Source organism: Coregonus clupeaformis, chromosome 10 (genome assembly GCF_020615455.1).
Source record: "Coregonus clupeaformis isolate EN_2021a chromosome 10, ASM2061545v1, whole genome shotgun sequence".
Taxonomy (NCBI): domain Eukaryota; kingdom Metazoa; phylum Chordata; class Actinopteri; order Salmoniformes; family Salmonidae; genus Coregonus; species Coregonus clupeaformis.
Window position 1 is genome coordinate 60,656,946 of NC_059201.1, and position 20,298 is coordinate 60,677,243.

The window sequence follows — 20,298 nt, forward strand, 5'->3', positions numbered from 1 at the left end:
TACGTAAATGTAATATTTCAGTTTATTTTTAATACATTTGCAAGACTTTCTAAACCTGTTTTTGCTTTGTGATTATGGGGTATTGTGTGTAGATTGATGAGGGGAAAAACACAATTTAATCAATTTTAGAATAAGGCTGTAACGTAACAAAATTTGGAAAAAGTCAAGGGGTCTGAATACTTTCTGAATGCACTGTATATATAAAATGCAACAGTGACAGACTCCTGTAATACCAGTATCGACACAAGAATGGGTACCAAGGTTAGAGTAGGAGGGAGGAAAATAAATAGCTGTACCAATATTTGTACCATGTCACCTCACTGAGTGTGAAGTTCTCATTCACCTTGTTAGTGTCATTAAACAGAGAAGGTGGGAGGGAAATGTATTTACATGGGCAAGAAAAGCTAAATAAAAAAATATTGTACTGCATTGTTTGGCAGCTGAAATGATCCTCTTCCTATTAACGGATAGTTAATAAAGTGTTGCTTCCGATTCAAAATGAACCATTTTAGAACTAATGGAAGAAGAGAAGCAGTTTTTTTGTTTGTGATAGTTTCTCCCTCCGGGACTTCCCAGCTGCGCAGAAAGCAGACAAGAGGAGAGGTTTGCTTTCGAGAGGTACTGGAGAGCAAGCACGCGGCCCGGCGAAGGTGGGCTTTATGCGTAGATCTCTGTGGTGGGAGCCTTTTTGTAGATGGGCTTCTTTCCCAGGTCGTAGCTGCCTTCGTCCTTCTTCTTCATGCGGTTGACGAGCAGGAGGATGAGGAGGACAGCAAAGAGCAGCCCCACTGCTCCACCAGCAATCAGAGCTGAAACAAATCGCAGTGGAATTACAATTAGCCCCACTAATAAGAATAATAATAATAATAATAAGCCATTTAGCAGACGCTTTTATCCAAAGCGACTTACAGTCATGCGTGCATACATTATTTTTTTTGTGTATGGGTGGTCCCGGGGATCGAACCCACTACCTTGGCGTTACAAGCGCTGTGCTCTACCAGCTGAGCTACAGAGGACCACTAAAGAACATTCTTGCATTACTTTGATTTGACAAGCTGCAAATGAAGCCACATTTCTGACTAAGTGAAATTGAACTGCCACAAATGCTTCCCAAAAAGTGTTTTTATAGATTTTGTATACCTTTTTTCAAAGTTAAATAACAAACTCAACTTCAACAGTTCCGTTGCCTCACCTGCTAGGACCTCAGTCTTGTTGAAGATGCTCTCCTCCCCTGCATGGGCCATCAGTACGTTTGATGGGTGCTCCTCAGGCTTGGGAGAACCCCGCACTGACACTTCATTGTTCTGGACCAATTGGATCTCATTAACTGTGGGTTTGGGCCTCAGGTCTGTAATCTTGTTGTCGTTCATATAAGGCTATGGGACAAAAAGCAGTGAGAATTAGGCCTACAAGTCATTACACCAGAAAAAGAGGAAACAAAACATTAGCAATTTGTGGGCTCCCGTTTGGTACATGATAGCTAATTACGAGAAACCTTACCTTTGACTTCATGGTATTGTCGTTTTTGATTGTTATAGTTGGTACTGTAGAGAGAAGAGAAAACTGTTAACATTTAATTATATTCTATCAGCTAGCTAAAGCAAATGAAGAACTTCTTGCTAAAACCAACCTCCGTCTCCAGAGCCAGAGAAGTCGTCATAATCCTCATCGTCGTCCGTCTCGTCCTCGTTGTCAAATGTGTCGTGCTCCTCATCGGGGAAGCCAAAGTCGGAGCCGTTGGCGGAGTCTCCAGACGAGACGAGCTCGTCATGAGATATGGCTTGGGTCGTCTTCATGGGCATCCATGTCTCAGTCTCCCGCAACTGCTGGCACAAACACACACAGCACTTAAGAGGCAGAATACTAATCCAAGAGCAGCAAGTAGAAACAAAACACAGAACCTAGCTGGCATATGGCTACATTTCCAAAACCACTTTTCAACCGTGGAGAACTACGTCAAGTCTTAGCCTACATCTAGTAGCTTATTTTGAGAAATCATTTATTTTATAGGGCTGGAAATTGCCAGGGACCTCATGATACAATATTATCATGATACTTAGGTGCCGATACGATATGCATTGTGATTCGTACGATTCTGTGTATTGTGATTCGATCCTACAATTCGATACTGGCAATTACCAGCCCTAATATACAGGAAACTTCCAAAATAAAGGAAACACCAACAGTGTCTATAGAGCGTTGAGCCACCACAAGCCGCCAGCTCCTTGCTACATATTCTACAAGTGTCTGGAACTATTTTGGAGGGATGAGACACCACTCTTCCACGAGATATTCCATCATTTGGTGGTGGAAAACAGCCTCAGGCGCCACTCCAGAATCTCCCATAAGTGTTCAATTGGTCCCACTGTTCCTTGTGAAACAGCAACAAGTTGAGCAATCTTAGTCACTGAAACTCCTGCCAAACCATAACCCCCCTAAGTCACAGAGATCTCTTCTAGCCATGGTAGCAAAAATAATGGGCAACTGGGACTGCCCAGCATTTTTATACATGACCCTAAGCATGGTGTGATTAACTCAGGAAGCACCTGCTTTCAATATACTTTGTATCCCTCATTTACTCAAGTGTTTCCACACACACAAAAATATAAAACGCAGCATGTAAAGTGCTGGTCCCATGTTTCATGAGCTGAAATAAAAAAAAGATTCCAGAAATGTTCTATACACACAAAAAGCTAATTTCTCTCAAATGTTGTGCACAAATTTGTTTACATCCCTGTTAGTGAGCATTTCTCCTTTGCCAAGATAATCCATCCACCTGACAGGTGTGGCATATCAAGAAGCTGATTAAAACAGCATGATCATTACACAGTTGTCTCCAGCAGAAGGTGCACTAAAATCCCACAGATGCCTCAAGTTGAGGGAGCGTGCAATTGGCATGCTGACTGTAGGAATGTCCACCTGAGCTATTGCCAGAGAATGTAATGTTCCTTTCTCTACCATAAGCTGCCTCTGTCTTTTTAAAGAATTCGGCAGCCGAATAATTTCTGCACAAACTCAGGGAAGCTCATCTGCGTGCTCGTCGTCCTCACCAGAGTCTTGACCTGATGTGTTACGCTGCATGAGACAAATGGTGGTCACACCAAATACTGACTGGTTTTCTGATCCACGCTCCTACTACTTTTTTTTTTTGAAGGTATCCGTGACTAACAGAAGCATAGATTAGGGCCTAATGAATTTATTTCAATTGACTGATTTCCTTATATGAACTGTAGCTCAGTAAAATCTTTGAAATTGTTGCGTTTATATTTTTGTTCCATCTACAGTACCAGTCAAAAGTTTGGACACCTACTCATTCAAGGGTTTTTCTTTATTTTTACTATTTTCTACATTGCAGAATAGTAGTGAAGACATCAAAACTATGAAATAACACATATGGAATCATGTAGTTACCAAGTGTTAAACAAATCAAAATACATTTTATGAGATTCTTCAAATAGCCACCCTTTGCCTTGACAGCTTTGCACACTCTTGGCATTCGCTCAACCAGCTTATATAAAATAATATAGCCAAAGCGACTTAGTCATGCGTGCATATATATATATATTTTTGTGTATGGGTGGTCCCGGGGATCGAACCCACTACCTTGGCGTTACAAGCACCGTTCTCTACCAGTTGAGCTACAGAGGACCACATGAGGTAGTCACCTGGAATGCATTTCAATTAACAGGTGTGCCTTGTTAATTTAATTTGTGGAATGTATTTCCTTCTTAATGTGTTTGAACCAAACAGTTGTGTTGTGACAAGGTAGGGGTGGTATACAGAAGATAGCCCTATTTGGTAAAAGACCAAGTCCATATTATGGCAAGAACCGCTCAAATAAGCAAAGAGACATGACAGTCCATTACTTTAAAAAGACATGAAGGTCAGTCAATCCGGAAAATAAAGAACTTTGAATGTTTCTTCAAGTGCAGCCGCAAAAACCGTCAAGCGCTATGATGAAACTGGCTCTCATGAGGACCGCCACAGGAAAGGAAGACCCAGAGTTACCTCTGCTGCAGAGGATAAGTTCATTAGCGTTAACTGCACCACAGATTGCAGCCCAAATAAACGCTTCACAGAGTTCAAGTAACAGAAACATCAACTGTTCAGAGGAGACTGCATGAAAATCAGGCCTTCATGGTCAAATTGCTGCAAAGAAACCACTACTAAAAGGACACGAATTAGAAGACTTGCTTGGGCCAAGAAACACAAGCAAATGACATTGACCGGTGGAAATCTGTCCTTTGGTCTGATGAGTCCAAATTTGAGATTTTTGGTTCCAACCGCTGTGTCTTTGTGAGACACATGTGTGGTTCCCACCGTGAAGCATGGAGGTGGTGGTGTGGGGGTGCTTTTCTGGTGACACTGTCAGTGATTTATTTAGAATTCAAGGCACACTTAACCAGCATGGCTACCACAGCATTCTGCAGCAATACGCCATCCCATCTGGTTTGCGCTTAGTGGGACTATCATTTGTTTTTCAACAGGACAATTAACCAAAACACACCTCCAGGCTGTGTAAGGGCTATTTGACCAAGAAGGAGAGTGATGGAATGCTGCATCAGATGACCTGGCCTCCACAAATCACCCAATTGAGATGGTTTGGGATGAGTTGTAGCGCAGAGTGAAGGAAAAGCAGCCAACAAGTGCTCAGCATGTGGGAACTCCTTCAAGACTGTTGGAAAAGCATTCCTCATGAAGCTGGTTGAGAGAATGCCAAGAGTGTGCAAAGCTGTCAAAGGCAAAGGGTGGTTACTTTGAAGAATCTAAAATATATTTTGATTTGTTTAACACTTTTTTGGTTACTACATGATTCCATGTGTCATTTCATAGTTTTGATGTCTTCACTATTATTCAACAATGTAGAAAATAGTAAAAAGAAAAACCCTTGAAATGAGTAGGTGTCCAAACTTTTGACTGGTACTGTATATCACACAGAGTGTAAAAAAAACATCTGCCCTTTCCATGACGGACTGACCAGTTGAAAATGATGATCAATTTTTGATGTCACTTGTTAAATCCACTTCAAATCATTGTAGATTAAGGGGAGGAGACAGGTTGAAGAAGGATTTTTAAGCCTCGATACAATTGGGACATGGATTGTGTATGTGTGCCATTCAGAGGGTGAATTTGCAAGACAAAAGATTTAAGTGCCTTTGAACAGGGTATGGTAGTAGGTGCCAGGCGCACCGGTTTCAGTGTGTCAAGAACTGCAATGCTGCTGGGTTTTTCATGCTCAGTTTCCCTTGTGTCAAGAATGGTCCACCACCCAAAGGACATCCCGTCAACCTGACAACTTTGGGAAACATTGGAGTCAACATGGGTCAGCATTCCTGTGGAATGCTTTCGACACCTTGTAGAGTCCATGCCCCGACGAATCGAGGCTGTTCTGGAGGGCAAAAGGGGGGTATTCACACCCCTAAATCAATACTTTGTCGAAGGACCTTTGGCAGCAATTACAGCTGTGAGTCTTTCTGGGTAAATCTCTAATCCACACCTGGATTGTGCAGCATTCGCTTGTCATTATTTTCAAAATTCTTCAAGCTAGACAACCATTTTTCAGGTCTTGCAATAGATTTTCAAGTAAAAACGCTAACATTCAGTCTTCTTGGTAAGCAACTCCAGTGTACAATTGCCCTTGTGTTTTAGGTTATTGTCCTGCTTAAAAGGTGAATTAATCTCCCAGTGTCTGGTGGAAAGCAGACAAGGTTTTCCGCTAGGATTTTGCCTATGCTTAGCGCCATCCCGTAAAAAATGTTATCCTGAAAATCTTCCCAGTCCTAACGATTACAAACATACCTATAACATGATGCAGCCACCACTATGCTTGAAAATGTGGAGAGTGGTACTCAGTAATGTGTTGTATTGGATTTGCCCCAAACATAACACTTGGTATTCAGGACAAAAAGTTAATTGCTTAGCCACTTTTTTTGCAGTATTACAGGAGTGCCTTGTTGCAAACAGGATGCATGTTGTTTGGGAATATAGGTATTATGTATAGGCTTTCTTTTCACTCTGTCAAGTATTGTGGATTAACTACAATGTTGTTGATCCATCCTCAGTTTTCTCCAATTACAGCCATTAAACTCAGCAACTGTTTCGAAGTCACCAAAAACATAATTCCACTTTGACATTATGGGGTATTGTGTGTAGGCCAGTGACAAAACTACATTTACTCAATTTTTAATTGTAACAAAATGTGGAAAAATATGTCTGCATTTGTATTGATTAGATTCACAGTGCTTTTCAACAGTCAAATGTCATGTAAAAAACCCTTTATGGCAATATCGCAATGAGACGGTCATCACTAGTTACCACAGCCACAAATTCAGAAACCCCGCCTATTTCTACAATTTATCTTAACCACACTGCTAACCTTATGCTTCGCCTTAAATTAAATTAAAAGACCAAAAATCACAATTTTTGTTTACATGAATTTTTACGATATAGCTTTGTGGCTGTGGTAACTAGTGCAAACCCAATGAGCGCTTGTTATGACAAGCGCACGCTAGCTGTTTATGATGACAATGTTTTCTTACTGAAACCATAATGTAAATTACTGTAATTCAATACAAAATGTATTGGCTATATATTTCAACTGCAAATGGCATACACTGATGACAAAACTTTCATGCAGGAAAATAGTTGCTGCACTGGTTTCAATCACATTCTAATTACACCAGCATCAATCTTCTCATCATGAATGCAAAACACATTGAGTTGCGCCGCACAAACTGATGCGCCTGGCACCTACTACCATACCCCACTCAAAGGCACTTAAATCTTTTGTCTTTCCCAATTCACCCTCTGAATGGCACACATGCACAATCCATGTCTCAAGGCATACAAATCCTTCTTTAACCAGTCTCCTCCCCTTAATCTACACGGATTGAAGTGGATTTAACAAGTGGCATCAATAAGGGATCATAGCTTTCACCTGGTCAGTCTATGCCATGCAAAGAGCAGGTGTTCTTAGATGCAAGACTTAGCACTCACACAGTCACATACAGTATCTGTGCATGTGAACCAGTTCATTCATAGTTACAATGTGATAGATACAGGACCAAAACAACGGAGAAGTTGAGGCGCACGCTTCTAAACTCGAAATTCACCCATTCGGCAGTTTACTTTCTGCATCAACATTACATCGCTGAGTCTACAAAAAGTTAGCTAAATTGGTTTGTGTTTTTGCAAGTGGTTTTATCCAAGTTATTTGATTGCTCCTAGTGTCTGAAACTTTGACAGTGCCACAACTTGAGGTCAATTGTTTAGGTGGTAGCTAGCTAACTTAATCTTAGCTGGCTAGCTAGCTACATTTAGACATAGCTGCCTAACGTTACTTCACGTTGCCATGCATAGTCTGTTTTAAGTGCATTTGCAACAGACCAAACTTCATGTAGGCATAGGGCGCTAATCGAATTGAGATTAGGTTTAGAAAGCAGTGTACAGTTTCACTAAGGTTCAGATGACAACATTTAGTGGGTTAAAAGAGATTGCTGTCACCATGTTGTTATAATGAGAAATGACCCATGCGAAGCTAGCTACAATAGTTGATTTTGAAGTTTGCCTTGAAAATAAAAGTCCCTCCGTGAAACTGATGCAAATTGTGGAATCATGTCATATTTCAGCCAAATAATCCTAAACAAGATTGGAATAATGTAAAAGAATTGTATTTGCATTTATATATGTATGAAATGTTTAATTGTGAAACACTATCAACACTCCTAATGCACCTTTTCAGGTACTACTAACACTTTTGCCATATAACAGCTGCTCAACTAACTTCAACATTGACCAACAATGAATAACAGTACCTAGCTTGAACCCCTTATTAGAAGATACAAATTAACATGCAAATTCCACTGAGGTGTTAAGGGCAAGGACTGTGCAACTTGGCATGATGGTAAATGCCCATAGTCCAAACATGATGGCGCTATAACAAGCGATTGTAAATGCAAAACTTTGAAAGATACTCCTCTGGCACCGAATGACCGATCTGCACAAAACTTGATATATAGCATCTATGGACCAAGGTCTCAATGCAACATTTTTCAGGTGAACAACTTAAACATGGCAGCTATTGACCAATAAACATTCACGTGGTCTGGCACAAATGAATGTGAGTCTAGCTAACCTGTAGAGTATGGTTCTGTTTGGCCGCATGGGTGCGCTGTTGATCAGGATAATAATAATAATTATTATTATTATTATTAAAATCACCCAAGCAAGCTCATTTGCTTATTGCAGCCATATTGTTTGAACAAGAAAATTGAAAAATATTGTTTGAAGATGTGCATCCATAGATGCTATATACCAAAATGTGTTTAAAGTAGTCAACATCATTGAAAATTGTCAAAAATCTAAAGCTTATTTTATTTATATATCTATCATGATCAGTTTGATTTGGAGTTCTGATATTTGGCAAGCGTGAAACAGTACAGAAGTAGCTCTTCCTAGGGCAATGTGTCTAATTTGTCCGGATGGCGGCAGAGTTTTTGTAAAACGTGGTCACAAACTGAGGGACATTTTACCGTCATTCTGTTACCAAACTTTACATCTGCAATTTTTAGCTAAAAGTAGTTTTGATAGTTTGTTTTAGTTATGTGACAAATGGCAATTATATATATATATATATAAAAAAATTCTAGGTCCATTTACAGTGCAGAATGTATGACCGCTAGGGCAAGCAATGAAGTTATCTACTGCAACCCTTTAGACATAGAACACAGCTACAGTAACAGGTCGATAGCGACAATTGGTCACTTTTCAGACAATTCAAAATGACACAATTCTGCTCGGGCATGAAATGTACTGTATTTTTAACCTAACAATAAAACGTCGCTGATTGATGTGCTGCTGTATTGTTTTGTTTTTTTAAATGCTGTTTCTGGTATAGTAGCTAGACAAGTTTTATTTCTACTAAAAATATATTGAACAAACTTTAAAGTACCTTTTTAGGAGAGATTGTCTGCAGGCAGGCTGCGCGCAGCAGCTCAAGATTATTTGATTGACAGTTCTGGTCGCCTAGTGATGGACGTTAGTCCAGTAAAATGCCTGTTCATATCTCCAGAGAAGGTTTCGTGTCAGCATTTAAAAATACGTAGTGTAGCCTGCCCAAACAGACAGAAACAAAAACCGTAGCGCTTTAAAGGGGCCACGTTCCATTGTCTGAAAAGGGTAAATCGATAAAGGCTACCGGTAGCCTACTGTAATTTCATGAGGCAAAAATGAAGAGTTAGCTACCCCGTGCTCACAAGACTGGCCCAAAGACACCTCTGTATCCCGGCGACGTCAGTGCCATGAATAGGCTAGGATATTCTACACGCAACAGACCGAAAACTAAAACACACACTTGCATCATTAGCAGAGAGACAGAGCAGGCAGGCCAGCACGAGAGAGGGGCAGGCGAAAGCATGCTCATATGTTTTGGTAATCTGCATCTTGCAATGTTTTGTCTTGCAAATTCACCAAAGTAGCCTAAAGTTCGCCTCTTCCTCTCTGGTTATTTGAATTACACAACTTTCCCAGGCCTTTATAGCCTATATCACAGAAAATAATAGGGTTTTTATAACTGCACTGTGATTTTAATTAAGTGGGGAAGGGGGGGATTTCAGTTAGAGATTTTTATTAACGTTAAGGATCCCAACTTCATTTAAAAATGTTCACACCCCTAGTTTAACTGCAATCAATTGTTTATTTGGCATACTTTAGCGAAAAATCTGAGTCTCAGGCATCATTCTGGTACAGTGGAATTTGCCCCCTACTATGTCAATCCCTGCTGTATCAACTCAATTCTAATCCCATTTGAACCAGGAACACATTAACCCAAAAGGCATCGTCTTTCACAAGTATCACATATCATACAATTAGGTACAACTCAGTTCTTTAGCCACTTTTGAGACAAAAACTCATAACACATGTGGCTTGCTTATTATTATTAGTGTGCTCCCATCTGAAGTAAACTGCCTCCATTTTATATTTCCTACTACCCAAGAGGACTTACTGAAGCCTCAACTTTCCTCCCCCTCCTCACTAAACCAAAGGCAGTACTCGGCCTATAGAACCCAACAATGCTGCTGGGTGCCTGAAGTGCATATAAATTAACATGGTCGCTAAGCCCGGCTTTACCAAGGGCTGACTAGCCAGGGGATCAAAATCCCTCCATCTGCTAACAAATTGCAGAGCATCTGTTCCATTGAAACAAGTCTCTATAGTGTGTGTGGGGCTACCTTTCTAAAACATCTTACATTTCGGAAGTGTTTGACAATCTTCTCAGCCATTTCCGATGGACTCATTTCAACCATAAGCCAATTACTCAGAAGGGCATATTAGAAGTGTTAGCTGCAGTGGTCGATGCAGTAGCCTAATCCTTAACCAGACAGCATATTAGCCTAGATTGCAGCACGTGTACAGCAATTTCACTAACCGTCCTCATCAAGAGGACAGTGTAAATGCCATATTCCGGGACCCATACCCATGCAATTCTGACATCCTCAAAGAGGGGAGGGGGAAATCAGTGGTGTTCTTACATCCTTGCCTTGCCTCCCTCTTCCCCCTGCTGCCACTTGAACCAAATCGGATTTCAGATGCGCATTGTGGCTGGCTGATCACCTCACGAGATGCACTCTTCAGGCTCCAGCACTCTGCCGAGGGCCCCCGCCTTTCATTACACACACAGGGGCCTGATGGTGACAGAGCTCCAGATTCCTTCCACCTAGCACGCCGTTTCCAAACCAACTGTGTGAGCCATACTCTACACAGTTCATAGAGCCAGTGTCAGAGACAACACGCTTATGACATCTTCTATTGGGGTGGACTACATGAGAATTAGGTGTGCTGCTGAAACTAGCATGAAAAAACATGGCAGTAGTGTGTCAGTGCAGATAAAGCCATGCTTCAAACTAATATGTTGGGTGTGTTGATCTTATCAGCATTGCTGAAGATTTTAAACCACTTCCTTGGTGAATGCAGTGTATCGTAATAGAGGCTGATGGGTCACATTTGGGGGAAGTGACCAACGTTGACCCACTGATTGGATGACTCATGGCATTACAATTCCTTGACAGATCTTGCAAGACCCTCATGTGAAGCATGTTGTTATGACTGTTCTGAACGCACTCCTCCAGAGAAATATGTTACAGCCTTTCGGCCTAATCAATTACACTCGTCTAAAGAGAAGGCATTTTAGAACACAATGGAATGTAGCCTTTTTTATGTAATGCAATGGTTACTGAACCACAGTTGCACTAGCCTACACTCAAAAGGTGATACATGGGACAATATTTATCCCACATTGGATTCTGTGGGGCTGAAGTTTAAACATTGACCACACTTAGAGGTTATTCCATTCTTCAACCTAAAAACAATCCCTGAATCTAGTATACAGACTAAATCTAGGTACCATAGACTAGCATAGGGTCGTTCCATATGATTTTAATCACTTTGACTGCACCCCTGTTGATTTGAACAAAACCTGTCATACACGTTTGCCCATGGTGGAAGTGGTCAGAAAGTGACTTAGGGACTTGAATGCCAAAACATTGAAGAGGTGCTCAAAGTCACCCCATTTTGCATACACAACCCTACCATGAGAATTTCATGTAGAGGTCTTCACGGATCCACCTGTACCCGAATCTAGGGTTGTCACAACACCAGTGTCGCAATACTACGATACCAGATTTTCCATGGCAAAAAAGAAAACACAAATTAGACTATGGTCCTATAAAAACATACTTTATGTAAAATTGTGGGTGCTAACACACATTAAAAAAAGGGCCACGGTTTCACTTAGGAGCATTTGTTCTGGGTCTGATTTGTTTTTTTAAAGGCCTCAGTCTTCTGTTGGCAGCTTTATGGGAGTGACAAATGTGGAAGCAAAGAGTTTTATTTGAAGGAGTCACGATGCAAGGACATTCACTTAAGCCCAAATCAAGTAAGTGTGTGAAAGGAACTGCTGATATTTCACTTAAATTATGCAAAACATAAACATGATAATGTTCTGAATCAAAAAGGAACTAGTTTAGATCTGATAACTGAATATGGAATGATTAAGCAGCTGGAAAATACGTAATATTACACCAAATAGATAAAGATATGGTGCTAGTCAATACTTTGCCTACGCGTCGGGAGCCTGTTATTACCTTAAGCCAGTTAGGCTTAGGCCTATGTCCCAAACTATGCAGAGTTGCGTTATTTCCAGATATCATTACTGATGACCTCACTACAGGTCAACAGCATGATAAAGCAGGCCATGTCCAAGACTGGGCCTACATCAAAAGTAAGCCCGGAGGCCACATGGTATAATTCCCAATGGAAACAAATCATGGTTCAATTTCCATGCTTGGTGAAGACGTCATTTATTTCCAGTATTCAATCAAACCCGCAAGATCTTTCCAAGTAGAACCCAGAAATACACTAATTACTACCAACGTATCTACACTAAACAAAAATATAAAATGCAACAAGATTTTAAGAAAATAAGTCTAAATAAATAAATAAGGCCCTCATCTATGGATTTCACATGACTGGGAATACAGATATGCATCCGTTGGTCACATACCTTAAAAAAGGTAGGGCAGTGGATAAGAAAACCAGTCAGTATCTGGTGTGACCATCATTTGCATCATGCAGCACGACACATCTCCTTCGCATAGAGTTGATCAGGCTGTTGATTGTGGCCTGTGGAATGTTGTCCCACTCTTCAATGGCTGTGCAAAGTTGTTGGATATTGGCGGGAACTGGAACACGCTGTCGTACACATCGATCCAGAGCATCCCAAACATGTTCAATGGGTGACATGTGGTGAGTATGCAGGCCATGGAAGAACTGGGACATTTTCAGCTCCCAAGAATTGTGTACAGATCCTTGCAACATGGGGCTGTGCATTATCATGCTGAAACGAGGTGATGGCGGCGGATGAATGGCACGACAATGGGTCTCAGGATCTCATCACGGTATCTCTGTGTATTCAAATTGACATCGATAAAATGCAATTGTGTTCTTTGTCCTTAGCTTATGCCTGCCCATACTGCCACCATGGGGCACTCTGTTCACAACGTTGACATCAGCAAACTGCTCACCCACAAGTTGCCATACACACTGTCTGCCATGTACAGTTGAAACAGGGATTCATCCATGAAGAGCACACTTCTCCAGTGGCCATTGAAGGTGAGCATTTGCCCACTGAAGTCGGTTACGAAACCGAACTGCAGTCAGGTCAAGGCCCTGTTGAGGATGACAAGCATGCAGATGAGCTTCCCTGTGACGATTTCTGACAGTTTGTCGGTTGTGCAAACCCACGGTTTCATCAGCTGTCCGGGTGGCTGGTCTCAGACGATCCCGCAGGTGAAGATGCCGGATGTGGAGGTCCTGGGCTGGCGTGGTTACACGTGGTCTGCGGTTGTGAGGACGGTTGGACATACTGCCAAATTCTCTAAAACAAATTTGGTAGAGAAATGAACATTATTATTATACTCCCGAGTGGCGCAGTGGCCTAAGGCACTGCATTGCAGTGCTAGCTGTGCCACTAGAGATCCTGGTTCGAATCCAGGCTCTGTCGTAGCCGGCCGCGACCGGGAGACCCATGGGGCGGCGCGCAATTGGCCCAGCGTCGTCCAGGGTAGAGGAGGGAATGGCCGGCAGGGATGTAGCTCAGTTGGTAGAGCATGGCGTTTGCAACGCCAGGGTTGTGGGTTCGTTTCCCACAGGGGGTATGAAAAAATAATGTATGCACTAACTGTAAGTCGCTCTGGATAAGAGCGTCTGCTAAATGACTAAAATGTAAATGTAATTACTCTCTGGCAACAGCTCTGGTGGACATTCCTGCAGTCAGCATGCCAATTGCACGCTCCCGCAAAACTTTATATCTGTGGCATTGTGGTGTGACAAAACTGCAAATTTTAGAGCAGCCTTTTATTGTCCCCAGCACAAGATGCACCTGTGTAATGATCATGCTATTTAAATCAGCTTCTTGATATACCACTCCTGTCAGGTAGATGGATTATCTTGGAAAATGAGAAATGCTCACAGGGATGGAAACAAATTTGTCCTAAAAATTGAGAGAAATCATCTTTGTGCATATGGACAATTTCTGCGCTCTAATTTCAGCTCATGAAATGTGGGACCAACACTTTACATGTTGCATTTATGTTCCTGTTCAGTATATAATTACATTCAACTGCCAAAGTAGGAGCAGAGGGGAAAAATATATTTACCTTCTCACACAAGCGCTGCCTGGACAAAACCCCTGTTCTCAGTGCCAACATTCCGTCCTCCAAAGGGATTATATAGCCCAGTGGACAGCAATGCAGAAACATCCTGGTGAAAGTATTTATCATGCGCTCTCCACAGCCTTTCACTTGCCATTCAATTCGGGGGGGGGGTGGCGACGACAGGCTCATTATAGTGCAAACGCTTAATTCAAAACCTGCATTCCAACAAGACATCACAAATAGCCATGGTCCCAGCATTGGCAACAGGCAGCATTTGAATAGCAGATAATATAGGCCTACAGATTTGGATAAGAAGAAACAGAAGTGTTTACATTTGTATCCATACAGAACCAAAAACGTTTGACACAGTTGGATACCAAATGTAAAACACAGACCTGCTCATTCTAAGTCAACCTCAGATAAAGTAATTGTAGAGTCTCAGAACCAAAAATATGGTAGACTATGCAAAAAAATAAAATGGATTACAGAATGTAAGAACACGGATGCTCGTTATGCTGACAACAAGGACAGACTGATGTATAGAGGCCTATTGGTATGACACTTTCACCATGAAAATACAAACACAAAGTATTGTGTATAATGCTATAGACCCATTGTTCTAGTCAGGTGGAAGTCTATTGATTAGCTTTGACAAAAATAAAAAAAAGACATTCACCCATCAACTTCAGTTGGATGACAGGAATGAGGCTTGTCATAGTTAGGCGAAGTAGCCATCTAAGTAAAAAACTAAAAAGCCATGCATACAATTGATCAGAGGGCATTTTTGGTAAGAAAGCAGAAGAGCATGTTGGCCGGGTGTCGCTAAGCCAGCCTCTGGTCCACTAGCTGGGAAGCTTGGCTAATGAAAGGACCCTGGCCATTTAGATCCGTCCATGTGTGCGAAATTCCAAAAGAGGACCAGTCAAGGTCAGCAGTGGTCAAATTCCACAGGAAAACGCAAAAGGGAAAAATGAAAACTGGGGCAGTCTCTGCATTGATGAGGAATGTAGCAGATTCAACTCTTGGCTGCTTGGAACCTCAGTGTGGAGGCTAACACATGTAGCCTCCTCAGTGAAGTTGCTATCAAAACACTGGCCCAACTGGAAAAACAGAGGCCTGAGAGAGATAGATATATTCACACACACATTTGTAACCTTACAGTTTCTACTTTGGAGATATAGATAGATATATCGTGGTCCTCTGTAGCTCAATTGGTAGAGCATGGCGCTTGTAACGCCAGGGTAGTGGGTTCGTTCCCCGGGACCACCCATACATAAAAATGTATGCACACATGACTGTAAGTCGCTTTGGATAAAAGCGTCTGCTAAATGGCATATTATTATATATGAGGTCGAGAGTACAGTATGCTGTCATGCCATTCTCAGGTGTTTGTCAACAGATAAATAAAATAGCACACGGAAGAAAACCTAAATCCTGGTATGTGAAAGTTTGATTTAAATCAATTTCCAAACCAACTGTCCAAAACATAACTACACTGCACATTAGGCATACTGAATTGAGAACTAGGCTAAACATTGATAGAAAGTGTTGTGCCATGTTTGTTTAACTTGAGAACAGCTAACTTAAAATATCTGTGTCCCGAGATAGAACCTAAATACTTTCTGACATGGACCAGTTTATATAATCTAACTAGTTAGCCTTCTTTCTGAACCCTATGTGATTGTAGTCACTTCCATGATTATCACTCCACCTTCCAAACCCACCAGACAAATTTATCTAGCTAGGTAAAACAAGTTATCTTGCTAGTTACCACAATTGAAACGCCATTGCTTTCTCTTATAGGATGGGAGTCCAGGGGCCTCAAACCGTATGCCTTAGCTACTATTTAAAAAAGTAATTAGCATAAATAGTTGACTTCACTGGCCAAGTTAACTAACGTTGTGTTGACAAATACAATAGGTAGCTAACTGACTAGCTAGCTAAATAAACACTGCAAAATGTGTAGTTTGGTAACGTTAAACAATATGTACTTTGTAAACAATCAGGTTTAATAAAACTGTACCCTAATTGCCATTACATTAGCCATGTCGAAAACACTGCTCAAGTTAGCTAGTGGCTAACTGTAGGCAAGCTAGCTAGTTAACAGATTAGCAATCACAGCGCTGTCCTGGTTTAAACCAACAGAATAAGTGAGGCTAGCTGGCTAGCTAAAAAAAATGGTAGCTAGCCAAGTAAATTGAAAGGACCACATCAAACTATATTTAAATTAGTGAGTATTGAGTAAGCTAGCTAACGTTAACGGTAAAAGTTACATTACTAACCAATTAGCTAGCTAGCTAGGTAATATTACTTACCGACTCAGAGCAGACGGAGGCAAATAAAAACAAAACGAGGAGGTACACCTTGTGCATATTTCTTTTGACCGTTTCTTCAACAAAAGGTATTGTTAACTGGAGAAACAAGTGTGGAATACAATAATGGGTTCTTTTGAAAGTAATATTTCCACAAAGTTCACGTTACACACTTTATCGCCTTGATATTGCGCAACTTGTATTGCTGGCTACTTACTTCGCTCCAGTCACTGATCAAATACAAGCAACTTCAGATTGATCTGTCTTTTTCGCACGTTACACTCCACCCCCTCTGTAACAGCAACCAATAAGAGCTACTCAAAGGTCCTCTCCCGTCGTCATTATTCATAGTAAACTCGTGTTCAGAACCCCCTCCACCCAGACTCAACAGGTTATTTACTAGAAAATCTTTGCTTATTCGATTTACTAATTCTTGAATGATTAAAATGTGGAATCATATAGCTAGGATATCATTAATGTGCTTCCAATAGCAATAATTACTATTGAGTGGGGATACTTTTTAAAAAATCTGATGAACTTGGTTTGACAATAGGCAGTTAGTGGGAATAAAGAAAAAGAAATATTTCATAGTATTATTATTATTCATTTGTGGTAATCGATTTAAATCGACACTCAATTGAAAACTGTTTCATGACTGAAAAGTGAAATTGAAATTGCCATGTATGGTTTTACCAGTCTTCCCCTCACTTCTTTTCTCCATAATGACATAAAGAAAACAAAAATAACATTTACTGTAGTATGTGCGCCACTCTCATGGAAAGTCAGTTCATGGAATTGCTTTACTGACGTAATCTTCCCGTAAACTCTTTATGGTGCTTTCAAGACAACTGGGAATTTAAAAAAAACGAGAACAAATCATGACCTCAGTAATCGTCAGGTCGGAAAGTCGAAGATCTAGAAAGATTTCCGAGTTGGATGACCGTTCAAAAGATTTCTTCCATTCGTAGCTCGTTTTTCCCCGAGTTCACACAGTTGTCTTGAACGCACTGAAGTCGGAAGTTGGAGATTTCCTAGTCCAGAGTTCTGAATTCCCAGTTGTTTTGAACGCGGCATTAAAACCCTCCGCTTGCGCAGCACAAAAGCACAGATAGAACAATGAGGCAGATATGTCACCGGATGTATAAATGTGAAGCATCCGGTTGGCTTTTCCTCTCACTATCAAATATGGTAGTGAGTGGAAGCCCAGTGGCATGCAGTGGGAGAAGATGGAGCTAGATGGATTTTGGCCGACATTCTGCACATTTTCTCATTTGATCTCCATACAGTTTTCTGTTTCCAAAACTTTAATCTGTAACAAACAGAGTGCACTAAGTTTGGTAGACTCAATTACTTTGTTTAGGACGAGTGCATTAGATAGTGGGCGTTTTCCTAATGAACGTCATGCATATTCAGTAAGACACAAATGGTCTTCATCCTGTTCTTGGCGGTAGCTAGCTAGCTAGCGTGTCCCAAGTAGATATCTAGCTGGCTAGCTAATTCACCACACAAAAATATTAAAACATACTTGGCATAAATAGCTATAAATCGATGTCTTTGCAAGTTTTTCCACTACTAGTACTCCTTCTATGAATCAACTTTTTTTCACGATAAGAAACATATGTCATCAAGAAATACCTTGTTTACTGTAAAATGTTTTCTGTGCTTTTGTTTAGGGGGAGGGGACGCAATATAAAAAAACGACTCATTATGCAAAGCTAATTTCCCGCTTTTATCATGAAATTGTTGAGCTGGAATCTCATGTGTTTGTTGTTAAAGATACTGATAACTACTGCAATTATTACGAAGATACAGAAATGAGGCTATGTGCAGCAATCGGCTGCAATACTGTCCAGAGGAAGGGAGGAAAATCATTTTTCCAGTTTCCAACAGACGTATGTAATAAATAATGAGAAGATGCATTTGGAGTAATTATTGCATGGTGAGGCACACACCGTTGACTGTGTAATCAGTAATGTGCTGTATCCATGACTACCCATCGAATCAATCACCAAAGCAATGATCACTGATAGATAAAACATGCTAGCTACCAGTAATGAAACAAAACTATAGCTGGGTTTAACACAACTAGCATGAGGCAGCATGTCCAGCTAACGTTAGTTTACCAATGTGTCCAACTATATTACATCCAAGGCTATCCCAGGGTATGCTGCAAAATCAATAGAAGCCATCATTTGTGACACTGGGTCATTGCAAAGTAATTTATCGAGCTGTAGAACACCATTAAGTACCTCTTAAGTTATGGTAGATGTCTGTAAAACATTGTATAGGCAACTACTTATGTTCTGTTGCCCTATGATCAGATTAGGTCAGAATACCATAAAATATAGTCTACTATAATTATATGCATCTTCAGAAAATAGACAACTCAAAAGGTTGTACATTTATTAAATGCCCGTTAACATGGTGAAAAATATAGAACATATAGAAACCATGAAAGTAGAGCATTTGATCACAACCTGGAAAAACACATTCCGCATGCATCCCCTCAGTAGGAAAATGGTACAACAAAAGAAAGACATACACCATGGGTAGCATTAGAGCATCGCTTCAAAAGATCAATCAGGTTTAAGAGGGCAGCAACGGAAAATGTTTCATAGGATAGGATAAAGTGTGGATCTTTATTCAATTTTTTCATAGGACAGGATAAAGTGTGGGTCTTTATTCTATAACATTTTCTCTGTTATTGGGGGTGTTGCTAATCAGGCAATGGTTGTTATGGTGGTGTCTCTCAGAGAGGGATGTGTCCGTTTTGATTGAAGAGAAGGAGTGTGACTTAAACCACAGAAGTCTGCAGACTACAGGGATGGAGTCCATATACACTACTAAGTATAAATCAAATGAAATCAACAACAACAAATATTTGTCACATTTTGTTATTTGTTATTCTTATTTCATCTTTATTTCACCAGGTGAGCCAGTTGAGAACAAGTTCTCATTTACAACTGCGACCTGGCCAAGATAAAGCAAAGCAGTGCGATAAAAACAACAACACAGAGTTACATATGGGGTAAACAAAACATAAAGTCAAAAATACAACAGAAAAAATATATACAGTGTGTGCGAATGTAGTAAATTATGGAGGTAAGGCAATAAATAGGCTATAGTGCAAAATAGTTACAATTTCGTATTAACACTGGAATGATTGATGTGCAAAAGATGATGTGCAAATAGAGATACTGGGGTGCAAATTAGCACAATAAATAACAATATGGGGATGAGGAAGTTGGATGGGCTAATTACAGATGGGCTGTGTACAGGTGCAGTGATCGGTAAGCTGCTCTGACAACTGACGCCTAAAGTTAGTGAGGGAGATAAGAGTCTCCAGCTTCAGAGATTTTTGCAGTTCGTTCCAGTCATTGGCAGCAGAGAACTGGAAGGAATGGCGGCCAAAGGAGGGGTTGGCTTTGAGGATGACCAGTGAGATATACCTGCTGGAGGCAGACTACGGGTGGGTGTTGCTATGGTGACCAGTGAGCTAAGGTAAGACAGGGATTTGCCTAGCAGTGATTTATAGATGACCTGGAGCCAGTGGGTTTGGCGACGAATATGTAGTGAGGGCCAGCCAACAAGAGCGTACAGGTCACAATGGAGGGTAGTATATGGGGCTTTGGTGACAAAACAGATGGCACTGTGATAGACTACATCCAATTTGCTGAGTAGAGTGTTGGAGGCTATTTAGTAAATGACATCACCAAAGTCAAGGATCGGTAGGATAGTCAGTTTTACAAGGGCATGTTTGGCAGCATGAGTGAAGG

The 20,298-nt window shown here is 40.8% G+C and overlaps 1 protein-coding gene across 2 annotated transcripts; it reads right to left on the bottom strand.

The window, feature by feature from the left end:
- Window positions 1-131: 131 nt before the first annotated feature.
- On the bottom strand, window positions 132-16,777 carry sdc4 (syndecan 4). 2 transcript variants are annotated; one of them, XM_045223125.1, is made up of 5 exons: window positions 16,526-16,777; window positions 1,631-1,823; window positions 1,501-1,544; window positions 1,193-1,376; window positions 132-809 (listed from the first exon to the last, which is right to left on the bottom strand). In XM_045223125.1, exons 1-5 carry the CDS (start codon window positions 16,580-16,582, stop codon window positions 658-660), a joined length of 630 nt encoding a protein of 209 aa, XP_045079060.1. In that variant the 5' UTR covers window positions 16,583-16,777; the 3' UTR covers window positions 132-657. The 2 variants fall into 2 exon arrangements, with proteins under 2 accessions (XP_045079060.1, XP_045079059.1); XM_045223124.1 differs by having other exon boundaries at window positions 1,631-1,826.
- Between the last annotated feature and the right edge of the window lie 3,521 nt (window positions 16,778-20,298).